Source organism: Nannobrachium achirus, assembly GCF_963921795.1.
Source record: "Nannobrachium achirus genome assembly, chromosome: 12".
NCBI classification, from domain to species: domain Eukaryota; kingdom Metazoa; phylum Chordata; class Actinopteri; order Myctophiformes; family Myctophidae; genus Nannobrachium; species Nannobrachium achirus.
Window position 1 is genome coordinate 22,948,368 of NC_137832.1, and position 15,526 is coordinate 22,963,893.

At 41.0% G+C, this 15,526-nt stretch overlaps 1 protein-coding gene across 1 annotated transcript in view; it reads right to left on the reverse strand.

Annotated features, from left to right (window-relative positions):
- LOC308295993 (transmembrane protein 132C) overlaps positions 1 to 15,526 on the reverse strand; it is a gene marked incomplete at both ends in the record, with an annotated part of 290,553 nt that overhangs the window by 140,900 nt on the left and 134,127 nt on the right. Inside the window, one exon of the mRNA XM_080739101.1 lies at positions 5,893 to 6,036. Coding sequence (XP_080595227.1) covers positions 5,893 to 6,036 — 144 coding nt within the window. The remainder of the gene's footprint in view (positions 1 to 5,892; positions 6,037 to 15,526) is intronic.

The following is a 15,526-nucleotide window of genomic DNA, read 5'->3' on the forward strand; positions in this document are numbered from 1 at the left end:
ATTGAATGCTTTAACCAGTGAAAAATAGCAGATATACAAGCTCACAGTGCGGCACCGAGTGCCGCGCTGCGAGCTTGTAGATCTGCTATTTTTGAAAAAGTCGTGAAAATGTGTGCAAATCTTTGACTATGTATTTTCAAAGCGAACGTTTGTAACTCAAATTTTGCTTCTGGGTGGTCCCTGGAACTGAATATTTTGAGATGGGGGTCCGTGGCCAAATACATGTCATTTTGGGGGTCCTTCACATGAAAAGGTTTGAGAACCACTGACACGGTAGTCTCTCAAGAACAGACTAACTTTTCTTTGACGAGATTGCTGACACAGAAACATACGTTTTTCAAAAAATCTTAGAAGGATTAAGTGAAAAGGACCTTTTCTTTGACGAGATTGCTGACACAGAAACATACGTTTTTCAAAAAATCTTAGAAGGATTCAAAAGACACTTATAGAATCGGGTCAAAATTCTAATTTTCACGATTTTTCAAAAATAGTAGATCTACAAGCTCGCAGCGCGGCACTCGGTGCCACGCTGTGAGCTTGTATATCTTTTATTTTTCAATAGTTAAAGCATAAAATAATGATACACAATACAGTGTACCCGTTCTGAATGGATTAAGTACAATTTGAGGTACTTTTACTTTACTAGAGTTTTTCCAATTTGTTATACTTTTATTCCACTACATCTCAGTGTCAAATATTGTACTACACTACAGTTATTAGAAAACATTAATTACTAGTTACTTTGTAGATTTGGATTATACAAAACCTACATTAACCATTATTCAGCCCTACATACTTTGGCTGATGGAACACCAAATGAGCTTGTAGATCATCTGTTTTCAAAAGATTTGAATTTGAAACCTGGGAAATAGGATATTCTGTGTAATTGTTAATTATGCTTTTGGTACTTTAAGTATATTTTGATGCCAAGACTTTTGTACTTTTAAGTACATTTTGAATTCTGGACTTTATTTATAACAGAGTATTTCTACATTGCGGTATTGATATTTAATTTGATACTTTTACCACCACTGGTAAAAGCTGATATCGTAGCCCTTGGATACATCATACGCTACATGTGAGAGAGGGTAAAGTTATGAGACAGAACGGGGACAATAATCAGGGGTGTCACACCAAATTCTGGGCCCTGGGTACAAGGATTCACTCACATTTTCTGCTTTAACTATTGAAAAATAGCAGATATACAAGCTCACAGTGTAGATCTGCGATTTTTAAAAGATCGTGAAAAAAAACTTTATTTCAAATCTTTCAAAGGTTTTTTGAAAAACCTATGTTTCCATGTCAGTGGTGCTCAAACCTTTTCAAGTGAAGGACACCCAAAATTTGGCCACGGACCTCTATCTCAAAATATTTAGTTCCAGGGACCCCCCAGAAGCAAAATTTGAGTTATAAATGTTCGCTTAAAAATACATATATTCAAAGATTTGCACACATTTTCACGACTTCAAAAATAGCAGATCTTCAAGCTCGCAGCACAGCAGTGACTATCTGCTATTTTTCAGTAGTTAAAGCATAAAATAATGAAGGCCCTGCACCTTGGGCCCTGGTAACTCAGTCCCACTTTCCCCCCTCCCCTTGTGACACCCCTGACAATAAACCCACATCAGGGGGAGGAATGGCTGCAGAGGGAGGGAGCAGTCAGCTGCCAAGCGATGCCGCTCATGCTGCTCTGTCTGTTGAACGATCCCTTTTATGTTGTTTGTGTTGTCAGCTCCTCAGTGCCGACAGGATTATATACACAGAATGACATATCCCTGGGGATGGTGTGTTTTAAAGGTCAAGAATTAAACACAATGAAGTGTTGCATAATTTAGGCAGTCCCCTCAAGCTCCCTTGTCGACTAGTACTTCAATATTATTATAGGTCTTTAAGCTAAATTGCCCAAAGCAAGGCTTCGGTTTAAACTGAGACACCGTCGTATACCTCCCTAAGTGTTAGAAGTAACACTTTACATCATGGTTCACAAATCTAAAATCTGAAATCTAGTTGTAACTGACCATTAAATAATACTAAAGCATGTTACATTAGATGGTTATCAACTGCATAAGCATTTAATGTGTATTAATGAAAAATTACAAACTAAATTATCACTTAACTCTGTAGCAGTAATAAAGTTCATTCATACTGAAGTTTGAAACATATTTATAATGTTACATTAACTTGCAGCTTGAAGATTGCTGAAGGTCATCAGAGGGTCCCTCTGATAAGGTACTGGTCAAATAGTAGAGTACCCCTTTTTAATCAGTATTACGGTTACTGAGAAATACCGGGAAGCATGTTATTAGCATGTTGTAGCAATACTGATGGAAATGAATGGTATTGGCTAACCAGTATCTATCGCCTGCTAGGGCTGTCACGATTATGACATTTTACATGACGATTAATTGTCACTCAAATAGTTGCGATTAACGATTTATTGTCTCCACCAGCCGAAGGCTGAGGGAGAGTATGTTTTCCCCTCCGTCCGTCCGTCCGTCCGTCCGTCCGTCCGTCCGTCCGTGCGTGCGTCCGTCCGTGCGTCCTCGCAGTTTGTGAGCATCTAATCTCCGGCGCCGTTGGCCCGGTCGCTGCCAAAATTAGCACACACACTCCCTGGATGCCAATTCAGAACCTCTGCCCCACATTTTTCAAATCAGCCTCATGGTGGCGCTATAACAGGCCGATTTGTGTGGCCTGGTGGAGACCTGTGCTCGGAAGAGCACTGCTTCTAGTTTGTTTTGTCATCGACAATTACATTTCTGTTTGGCTTTTTTGGTTCACAATGGTAGAGATACAACCTAAATATACAAATAAATTACTGACATATTTGTCAGTTTTATACTATATATAAAATATAAAGAATATATATAAAAGAACATTGATAGTGGAAATAGCCGATCTACAAGCTCACAACGCGCCGCGATGCCACGCGTTGTGAGCTTGTAGATCTGCTATTTCCACTTTTTTTTTACTTTAAAAAAATACATGAACATTTTTCAACATGGAAACGATTATGAAAAACAATCGCGATTATGTCAAATAATCGTGATTAGACGATTATGTAATTAATTGTGACAGCCCTAATGCCTGCTTATGGTGCACTTGCTTGGACCACAACCTTCTTCAAACTCGGCCTTCATCATGATCTACACAACTGTAAAGTTTTGTGACTGCATCTTGCACGGTTGTGAAGATAAATCTTCCTGCAGACATGCAGTATGAAGTAAACACCACGCATGCAGACTCACAAGGTGAAAAGAATAACCACCACACTGTCACGGCTAAAAGAAATCATACTTCATAGAAATGATTGACAGTCAAATTGTGCTCTAGACTACTGTATGTCTCCAAGGAGTGCCTGCTGTGTACCAAGTGGCCCCTATAGGCAGTTGCAGGGGCGTCACAAGGGGGGGAGTGGGACTGAGTTACTAGGGCCCAAGGTGGAGGGGCCTTAATTATTTTATACTTTAGCTATTGAGAAGCAGAAAAAAAGCAGATATACCACTGACATAGAAACATAGGTTTTTCAAAAAACCTTAGACGGATTTGAAATATTCAAATATTTCACAATTTAAAAAAAATAGCAGATCTACAAGCTCGCAGCATATCTGCTATTTTTCAATAGCTCAATAGTTCAATAGTTCAATATCTGCTATTTTTCAATAGTTAAAACACAAAAGAATGCGTTCCCAGTCTAAATGGGTTAAACCCCCTCCCCATATGAAGAACATTCATGGGGAGCCCGCAGTGAATCCTTGTACCCAGGGCCCATAATTTGGTGTGACACCCCTGGGCAGTTGTATGGCATACAAATAACATAATGACCCTGCAGTTCTTTACAAAAAAATCGCCACCCAGAAAAACTATGATTACAGTCCACTAGGGTGCCGTTATTATGGTCTACATCAGTGTTTCTCAAATGGGGGTACGTGTGCCCCTAGGGGTACGCGGAGGTACTGTAGGGGATACTCAAGATAATGCCCCCAAAAAGAAAAATAGAAGTATAAATCATGATACTATTATTCATAGTTAAATAATTAACTACAATTGAATTAGAAGGAGAAACAACATTTACTGTTATGTTTAATTATGACACTTGGAGAGACTTGTTGTGAGCCTGATACAGTAGTTGCCAGCCCGAATTACATGGTACCACGTACCAGATGGTATGTATGTGTTTGAATGTTGTTTGAATGTAAGTTATTGACATGAAAACTGGACTGAAATGTTATCACAGTGTTCAAACTCTCGCTCCCTTTTTAATTGTTTGTGACGTTATATTCCTGAAAAGGGGGGTTATCGTGTACCGCTAGCATTGTTGGTTTTAATTGCAGTTGGGAAAATATTGTTGTCGGGTAAAGGGGGTACTTGGATTAAAAAATCAGCGAAAGGGGGTACTCAAGCCAAAAAAGATTGAGAACCACTGGTCTACATAGACCATAGACTTTATAAAAGAGGAAATATCTTAGACTCAAAAAGGGAATGGAGGGTCAGAACCAAAGCCTAAACACAGGGTTGACTGTGCATTGTGTAGTTGTAGCCTATGTATTGATCCAGTTATGAATGAGTCATATGAAAGTACTGTACTGTACATGTGGGCTGTGGAGACACAATCTGACAGAAATTAACAGAACACAGCTGTTACATCTCAGCAGTAACAGCCAAAGCAACCACTCCAGATGTATCTTTTTAAATCCTGGTGATGTAGTGGCAATCACTGATCACTTAATTATTTTTTCTATTCCAGTCTATTACTGTAAGTGGAATGATAGCTGAGGACCAAAATAAGCAGAGCTCTCTGACCCCCAAATCCGTCTAATCCGTCAAAGTATACTGGTCACTAGAAAGTTTGATTTATTCAGGCTAATTTCTGATCCAAGGAGGGAAAAAAACACAGAAAGGCCCTCAATCTGAGCTTGGTTAATACGGAAACCTTTTACTTCACATCCTGGCAATCACTGCCTTATGTATCAGATTGGTTTAAAGATGGGACTTCAGATAGAAAATGGTCAAAGTCACTTTACCCCATTGAGACCTGAGGCCGATTCTACAAATACCTTCTAAATAAGTAGTTCTCACACTTTAAAGATAAAAATAAGAATTGCACCTGTGCGAAGTGAGTGGTGCTCATATAGACACTCATACTGACATAGGGAGCTACACACAAAGCCAGACATAGGAGCGGTTAGTACCGCTCAAAAATAGCAGATGTACAAGCTGGTGGTGATGCCAGTGGTGAGCACACCTCACCTACTTGTGCACAAGGCTCAAGTTGGCACATCGACAGTGTGCAGTTATAGTCAGGCCTGGTATTTCAGGGGCAGGGCCCTTTGGTGTTGTCCATTTTTTGAGGGCACAAAGGTCAATATAACAGGGCATGAAGGCCATCAAATAAGACAACATTTTTGTCCATTGAAGGAATTTGTTGAATTTAAGGGTTTGGGATGATAACCTAATCTGCAGTGAAATAGATAAATGATGATATTTACAATCTGATCCATGCTCAGTCCTGACTCCTGCACCAATCAAAGTCACTGGATTGGTTTAAAGATGGAGACTCGGGAGTTAAGATTTCAGAATCTCAACAAAAGACACTGTTGTCTACTGTCTAGTCTAGTCTACATATTGACAAGAAAGAGACAGAGGAGAAAGTGGTACAGTCAGCTGGGGCATTCATGGCCTCCCTAAAATTCCTGCCCTGGTTCTAATTCTAATTATTTCTAGCCAAGAGTGTTACTTCATTGAGGAAGAAATATCGACAGGGTATCATATATATATCGTATATCAGTGCGTACACACTACATAAGACTCTGAAAGACACTGAAAAGAAAGGTGCTCAAATAGCGGATGTTCAGAAATAATGGAATGGATTAGAGTAGATGGTCTGCTGACCTCTGGTCGTGGCTGGCCTCCTTTCTGCGGCAGTGGAGGGTGACCACTCGGTGGCCCTCGCTCCTCACATCCTGGCTCACTATCCACTGGGTGGGGTTGCTGGGCCGAGCCCCCAGGAATGTCACCCCCTCTTTCAACTTCACCCTGTGGGGCGGGGGGAGAGGGAGAGAGAGATGGTTAAAATCAAAGTCGTCTAATCAGAGAGTTCTGCCATTGCGGGGTCAGAAACAGCGATGGTCACGTGGTTCATTGTCACTTTAACCCTCATAGACTTCAATGCATTCTGTAAACTTCCTGGTTCGCGAGTTTGTCACTTTACGTCAATAGATGTAGAAGACCTGGCCCCATGAAGCAACTGTCCATAGTTAGAAGGCTCTGGTTAAAATCTAACTTTAAGCTAACTATCTGAAGTGGTGGAAAAATAACTCTGATATGTCCCATATCAAGTTTTCAAATGTATACAAATCTTTGAAAATAGCAGATCTTCAAGGTTGTGAAGATCTGCTATTTCAAGGCTGAAGTGGTTAATGTATGTTTTGTAATAATAATCAAAATCCAAGTATCAAAGTAACTACTGTAGTAACTAAAGTTTTCAAATAAATGCAATGGAGTGAAAGTACAATATTTGGATCCGAGATGTAGTGGAGTAAAGTAAAAATAATGGAAATAATACTCCAGTGAAGTAAATATACCTCAAAATTGTACTTAAGTACAGTACTTTAGTAAATGTATTAGCTAACAATCTGCTGTACGCAATGCAGCACTGTGACATTTGCTGTAGGCCTACACACGTGCTGCCGCTACCAAAAAAAAAAACAGACAAACAAAAAGGTTTAATTCAGCAAGTCGATACGTCCAGCTGATCATGAAGGCAGTCTGACAGCTGGGGACGGATAAGACAATGAGGCGGGGCTTTGTACCCGTCCAGATGGCACCGTACCGTCTTTGCTTTCTCTTCACAAGACCGTCACAGCTGTTTTTTGATCACACTTACGCTTTCTTTCTTTTTTTCCACGGGGAACCATCAGCTGTTTTATCCACGTGCATTATACTGATCAATCAAATAATAAAATAATTAGGTTCAAACACCTGCCACTTTATTGCACAATTTGGTTAACTGACAGATGCTCTATATTTCAGGCTCCTCGGTTTGTTACTGTGCAGGCGTGTCAATGAAATGGTAATCCCTCTAGACAGATTTGCAATTTGCAATGAAAATCTGTCAGCGGTAGAATAGGAGCTCTCCTAAGGGGCAGGTCTTTGAGCAGGAAGCTGCTTGCTGTGTCCTGCAGTATTTACTTAGCATAAAGGGGGTGTGGCCAAACCTGATTTCCTGTTATTTAGGCATTTAAACAAGCTTTCCTCCCAGAGGTAAAAAAAACGAAAAAAAAAGAAGATTGGTGAAATGGTGATGCAGTAAATAGAAATATCTGTTTACTTCCACAAGCACCGGCATTACTTTTTATCCCAACCCCAAAAAGTAAATATTTAAAAAACGAAATAAAAAAAGTTGTCTTGGCATGAGATGTTCCATGATATCTTGGCATCTATTTTTTTTAATTAAGCATAAATTAAACTTCAATATATGAAAATATTGAAATGTAATGATATAACAATGAACAAGAAAAAGGTAAATATAAAATACACATAATGTAAACCGAACTTCATTATATCTAGACCTGCTATTTTTGAGTGGTGCTAATGTGTGGCTTTATTGTGTATGACCATGTGCGTATGTCTATTTAAAGTGGACAGTGTACTAAATACTCATTAAGTATCCGTATGTCCATTTTCTAATTGGACAAATTAATGATGGGACGTCAGGTCTATCCTGTGACGTCATGTGGGTCTATCAGCAGCAGCACTGCTCACTTCAAACCGGTGTGATTTATGTTTTATTCTTAAATGTGGGGTTTTAGACATGACCATACACCTCTCTATCTCCTCAGCCACCCTTGGTGACAGACTCATCTCTTCATAATCTGAAAGGACTGTTATAAGTCAATGTCCTTTGCTCAGAAAAGTACAAAAGGAGGAAAATGTTCACCAGAAGGAAACAAAAAAAGACCTGCAAATGAAGATAAATTCTAATAAAGCAAAGTATCTCCTCCATGTACTGTACAGAGAGATGGTAAATGTAGACAGGAAGTAATTGACCGTGTAGTGGGAGTTGACCGGTTAGTTAGACTAGCATTGAATAAAATCTCCAACTTGATTCTAGCTGCTGACGTCCCCCTTGCCTGCTCTCTGCTTCCTGTTTCTCTACACTGTCATGTCTACATTAAAGTAGTAGTTCAACCAACAAATTAGTATAAATACAGTATTTACTATCAATTACACACCCCATGAAGCCTTGAATTCATGGAGATTTGTTTTTGTTTTTGTTGCATTCCTAAGTCAATAATGAAATGTAGTTTTTAGGTACTGTATGGTGAAAAGGCTTGTGTGATTTGGTCTATGCCAGGCTAACATAAAAAACCCTGTCACGCCCTTCCAACAGAAAGGGGACATCAAATATACTGTATAGCAAACACACAAAGATTGAACAAGGTGAGAGGTGCAGGGTGGACCGATGGGGGCAAGTTAGGTCAAATCTATGAAAAGCTTACTGTATTATAATGATGTAAAAAACAGGATTCCATGAATGTGTCATCGCCCTGCTTTGATGTTGTTCTTGTTATTGCCTCTCCAAAATGCCAAGGACATTGCCTTCCATGGCACTCTTCGGTCTACCAATAGGGCATATAAATTAATACGAATCACTCTTTGTTCAGAAGCCTTATTATTCTGGAAAAGAGAATATTGAACAGATGGTATGGTTCATCTCTCTATAGATTTGCAAAGCAGTGCTATACAGTCAAGGGTCATGTGGGTGTGTGGGAGTCTTTGTACGTGTGTGTGTGTGTGTGTGTGTGTGTGTGTGTGTGTGTGTGTGTGTGTGTGTGTGTGTGTGTGTGTGTGTGTGTGTGTGTGACCTCGCGAGTGTGATTGTGCATATGTAAATGGTAAATTGTCTGCATTTCTATAGCGCCTTTTGCTTTATATAATGTGTGTTACGTTCACCCATTCACACAAGGACGGTGGAGGCACCAACCTGGGGCAGCTCAAGGTGTGTGTGTGTGCGTGCGTGCGTGCGTGCGTGCGTGCGTGCGTGCGTGCGTGCGTGCGTGCGTGCGTGCGTGCGTGCGTGCGTGCGTGCGTGCGTGCGTGTGTGCGTGCGCGAGAGACTGTACCATTTTTTTGTGCCTACTTGAACATGTGTGTCAGTGTTTGTATGGCAGGTAATTGGATGATGATTTGCCAGCTGCCTCCCTCTCTTTGATGTGGGGGTAGACAGATCAAATACATAAGGATACCAATAGCCTGTAGAATCCATTGTCACAGGAAGACATGCGAGTGAGAAGGAAAATGAATAGGGAGGTGCTACGGAAATTTAAGTAGGCTACATTTTAGAAAGCAGCTCTCTGCTTTATGTATTCTCCATGCTACAATAGCAGGGCAAAGTTAGCATGACGTAACGTAAATACAAATATAGTAACAGTACATGATAAAAAAGCCGCTATTTCCCTAAAGTATAGGCACAAGTCAACAACAGGCTGATAGCAAGCAGAACGGTAAAGTGTTTGGTATTGTATGAAATAGCCTCCTAAACTGTAAACAAATCTTTGTGAATGTAATGCTCCCTGCTGAATTAAAATCACACTCGTGTGAACTGAGCGGTGGTGTGTGTGTGTGTGTGTGTGTGTGTGTGTGTGTGTGTGTGTGTGTGTGTGTGTGTGTGTGTGTGTGTGTGTGTGTGTGCCCCCTGTGTGTGTGTGTGTGTGTGTGTGTGTGTGTGTGTGTGTGTGTGTGTGTGTGTGTGTGTGTGTGTGTGTGTGTGTGTGTGTGTGCCCCCTGTGTGTGTTTGTGTGTGAGTGTGCCTGGCCTATGCCTGGCCTATCCTGAACAACAGCGCCCACTGTGTGGTTAGAAAAGGTTACTGCAGGCTACATACCCGAGACAGACAGACACTGCAGGCTACATACCCGGAGACAGACAGACAGACAGACAGACAGACAAACAGACAAACAGACAGACAGACCCACACACACGGCCACGTATAGGAGCGTTGTGACCACCGCTCAAAAATGAGAAACACTTTGTAAAGTAAACTACTGCAATTACACACACACACACACACACACACACACACACACACACACACACACACACACACACACACACACACACACACACACACACACACACACACACACACACACACACACACACACACACACACACACACACACACACACACACACACACACACACTCAAATCTGATAAGTGCGTCGCAGAGGATCCGGTAGGAATGTGTTTGTCCAGAACCGCCAATCCTACGTTTATGCCCAAACGTATGTAGACATGTGGACATCCGGTTGTCCAGAAATGCCAATACTGATATGCCCATATAAGGGCCTGGCCAGTATATGAGACAGCTGATACGGAACTCCATATGTGGACAGACATGCATATAAAGGGCATGTCAGAATACAACGGGTACCCTGACAATGGGTACTGCATAACTGGGTGGGGCATTTCCAACTTACAGCATTCCCGAGTAGCCCGGTGCCAAACGTACCGTTCTTAGTCTATATATACTGTATATAATTAGCAAGGTGACAGAGGTGATAGCAAAAAGGGACATTCTGTGGAAAATGGCAGACAGCAAACAGTTTAAAAGGAACTTCCAAATATTGTAGCAGAACATAGATAGAGAAAGGTCAAACTGCAAATTCACTTTTTCTTTTTCCTTTATTTATTCAAAGGAGCCCATTGAGAGCAAGCTCTCTTTTTCACTGAGATCTAACCCTAACTTGTTATTAACAGAGCAATAACGAGATAGCACACTTCAGACAAGTCAGACAAGCACACTTCTTTGACTAATTTCTGAAAACAAACAGACAAACTTGTTTTAACCCCCCAACAATTGACGATTAACTAATCCTTAATTTACTACTCATTCTTATTCTGCTGGTTCCACATTTAGATGATTAATGAGTTTGTTATTTTCTTTCAAGAAAATATATTCAGTTCTTATTGCAGACACAATTGATGGATTCATTTGAGTAAACTGAAGCTTTGAGTGAAGTTATCTCTCAAATTAAATCCTCAACCTGCTCATTTGATTCCATTCCCTCAAAGTCCTTTAAAAATGTCTATGATTGTTTACTTGATGTTTAGGTAAATTTAGCTAATTGTTCTTTATCTGCTGGAAAATTCCTCACTACCAATTTCTGCACTACCTTGAAATCAGCTATTTTGAGACCAACACTGGAAAAACAAATAATAATTTAAGGTCATATTCAATATCCCGTAAAATCATTGTCTTTTAGACAACTGAATCAATTTCTGGTCTCACCCTTGAGACATAACAATCAGGCTTTCGCACGGAAACTGTTCTGGTAAAGGTTGTAAATGACCCTTGGGTAACCATTGACAGTTGGTGGTGTTGACGTTCTACTGTACAGTATAGTTTTACTGATACTGTGGATCATAACACTTAAATCGGGCAGATCATCAGTCTCTAAATGAATGAATGCACACAGAAGGAGTCACAGAAGTATTTTGGTAAATTGGTATACATTTCTTTCTCCACAAAAATGCATGCACGCAAATATGTTTATAGTTGCACAAGAACAACATCTTGATCTGCAGAGAAACTGTTCAGCTACATAGTGTTGGCCATGTTGTTGTGACACAGCCTGAACCAATCGATGTAACTATGATTATGGAGGAGATGTCTATGCTTCCTCAAACTATACTGTAGAACTCACGCACGCACGCACGCACGCACGCACGCACGCACGCACGCGCACATCTAGTATTTCCTCTGAGCTCTGACCTAGTACCTTCCTACAGTAAAAACCACTCGATAAGCCATCTTGAAATATAAATATTAAGTGTGTTGAGCACAGCTAGATAGAGAAGGTTTGTCCACTATGCCTTTTGAACATCCAACTCCACTCTAAAAAAAGCTGCTGACAATCAATATAGGCCTAGCTGTATTCCAGGAACGGGCGCAAAGCAGCGTGCACATTTCGACCAATACAAATTGTTTGGGGTAGGGAAACAGCCCATATAGAGAGAGACAAACCGAACTGTCACTCACGACAAAGTCTGGTGGAAACAAATATCTTATTAATCACATTTCTTCACTTTCTCACTAGCTTGCGTCGCTGTATGCCAGGATGGAGTGTGTTATGGGTGTCATCACCTGCCCGTATGGAGATCTCTGACATCAGAGAGACAGAGAGGGAAAGAGTGACTGGGATAGGAAGAGGCTGGGGTAGGGAGGGAGGAAGGGAGGGAGAGGAAGAGAGCCTATTTCACCCACACTAGAACCCGATCAAGGCTGGGTACCAGTGTCGTATCATTTTCTCACTCCCTGTCAGAACTCCCCCCATTCAATTGAACAGGGACCTTGTTTTCAGTTCCGCCAGCAGTTGGCACCAGATAGTAAGGCTACGGTTAGGGTTAGCATTCACCAGTGTTGGCAGGTTAGCGTTCACCAGCCGCATGCTGATCATGCAGAGATTCAGCTTGTTATTGAGCGGTGCTAACCGCTCCCACCTCTGGCTTTGTCTGTACGTATGTATGTCTGTCCTACACTTGGCTCATTGGCCAAGCTTTACAGGACGCTTAATGAAATTAACTCATAAAAGGCACCGCTCACTTCACACTGGGTGTTTTTTTATTTGTATTATCCCCACCAGATGGAATGTCTGAAGGCGGGGATTATGTTTTTGCTCCCTTGAGTCTGTCTGTCGGATAGTGGTCCGATCGACGGTTCTGGACAACCGGATCTCCTTACAGTTGATACAACCGACTTTACGCCGGACACGGCACTCCCTCAGGTCGGCTAGTTGTGCATTCCTAGATCTGAGAGGGACCACAGTCCACACAGTCACTTGTTGAACTACAGCATATTCTACAAGAGATGTTATACAAATAATACAGTTTGAGGTTTGGGTCAAGCTGACTCAGGCAAATACTGGCAGTGGCCAGAGTCCTGAAAATGCTCATGCACCACTGCTTTTCTGTTCTCTGAACAGTGTGAGGTTACTACTGCTCATTTCTTTTTCATCCTCCAATGATCAGAATGTCTCTCAGTGTTATCCGGGGCAGGGGCGTCACACCAAATTCTGGGCCCTGGGTACAAGGATTCACAGCGGGCCCCCCATGCATGTTAACCATTAACCGTTAACCAAATAGCAGATATACAAGCTCACGGTGCCGCGCTGCGAGCTTGTATATCTGCTATTTTTGAAAAATCGTGAAAATGTGTGCAAGAAACCTATGTCAAGGACCCCCAAGATGATATGTATTTGGCCACGGACCCTGATCTCAAAATATTTACTTCCAGGGACCCCCAGAAGCAAAATTTGAGTTAGAAATGTTCGCTTAAAAAATACATATGTGTCCCAGCACCCCCAGCAGCCAGTCATTGCAATTTTTTTCATTTTCATTTTTTCATTTCATTTGAAAGCTGGGGATCATAGCTACAAAATGATATATTGGTTGTGGAGATTGACCCAACAGTTTTGAAGATATGGCTTATAGAATGATGCCATGCTGAAATAGGACTTTTGAGATATTCAAGTTTTAAATAAATTTCTAACCTGCAATGACCTGACTCCGCCACATGGGGAGCAATCTTCAATTCAATCTTCAATTCAAAGAAGCTTTATTGGCATGAGAACACAAACGTTTACACAGTGGTGGAAAAAGTACCAACATTTTATAATTAAGTAAAAGTATCAATTCTGCAATGTAGAATCACTCTGTTACAAGTAAAAGTCCAGAATTAAAAATGTACTTGAGTAAAAGTACAAAAGTATTGGTATCCAAATGTACTTAAAGTACCAAAAGTAAAAGTACAAAATGTTTGAAAATAGCAGATCTACAAGCTCACAACGCGTCGCACCGCAATGCGTTGTGAGCTTGTAGATCGGCTATTTTCAAATAGCCTTGGTATAACATAGGGCTAAAGTGGTTTATGTATGTTTTAAAATGTAGTTATTGCTCTCTAAAAAGATAATGCCACAACAGCATCTCAAGCATTATTGGGCTAAATGTAAAGACGCTACGCTGCGCCAACCGTGAATTCAACACAATCTGCTGTTACGCAGTTTAACCAATTTGCTACATACGTCTACACAAACGGTCAGATTACAAAGATAAATTGCTTATTGAAGGCTCACAGATGTCACCATAGGGTACGCTCCAGCAGGATGTCCCGTAATGATCGTATTATTTAATGAGGAGCATTTTAATCCGATCGGTCGTCGTTTCCTTAAAAAGGTATTAATGTATCTAAGTGCAGTACACCTCGCAACCGATGGGGTCGCATGGCTGAAAAACAACAGAAAATGGCATCTGATCGGATTAAAATGCAGTTTATTAAACAATACGAAAGATACGGGCAATTCTGCTTGAGCGTACCATACTGTGACATCTGTGAGACTTCAGTAAGCACGTTATCTTTGAAATATGAAGGTTTTTGTAGACGTACGTAGCAAATAGGATTAACTGCTCAACACGAGGTTGAAGTGAATGTATTACGTGCGCAACAGGGCTAACTGTGCTAAATGTAGCATAATCAGTGTTTGTGTAACTTTAGTCAGAAGGATTATCTGACCTGATAATAAAACACAATCTACAGGCTTAACCGCCTCGCGTTGTGAGCTTGTAGAAGAGAGCAACAATAGAGTTGGGTCACGTTTTATTTGTTTATAGCCTGCAGCTAGCGCTGCAGCTAGCGCTAGCTAACGCTAGCTAGCGTTAGCCGTTAGCCACTCATAGCCAGTCAACCAGAATAGTCTACTCTAAAGTCAACTTTCCGACGGCGAGTGAACGATTGCATTCCATCCATGTTTTCTTGGCTGTCAATTTATTGTCCAAAAAAACAAACGCCCTGAACGTTAGAATTAGATAGTTTAGGACGACACTGATCTATTGCCATACCCAATGCTAAGCTAACTCAGTGACAAAGGAAGCTTCCGCACGCATACGTCACAGACGTCTCCAGGCCGCTCCAGGCAGGAACGGATCATTCACCAGCGTAGAAGAAGAAAAAGCGGAAGAACGGCGGAAGAATAATAAATAAAATAATACACTAAATCATACATTACGTGGTTAATAATTGTTCATTTGGAACACACATGGCATTAAATTAATGGGATCAATACTGTGGGTTGCATCGCTAAGTAATGGAGTCCCGATATTACCGCATTTGGCTACAAACGGCTAACAAAGGCTGGCTAGTTAGCATTTTAGCTAATATAAACTGGGAGGACTAACAGAATTATGTACCGATCTCTCACATTAATTAAAAAAAGTCTTATTTACATGCAGAGTTAAGCTCTGGCGTTTAAGTGAAATGTAGCCTAGATATTATGAGATGCTGTTGTGGCATTATCTTTTTAGAGAGCAAAAAAAAATAAAAAATCATTTTGGCTGTAGGGAATAATGACAGTCCCCGAGATGACTGGCTGCTGGGGGCGCTGGGCCACATATATTCAAAGATTTTCACACATTTTCACAACTTTTCAAAAATAGCAGATCTACAAGCTCGCAGCGCTGCACTCGGTG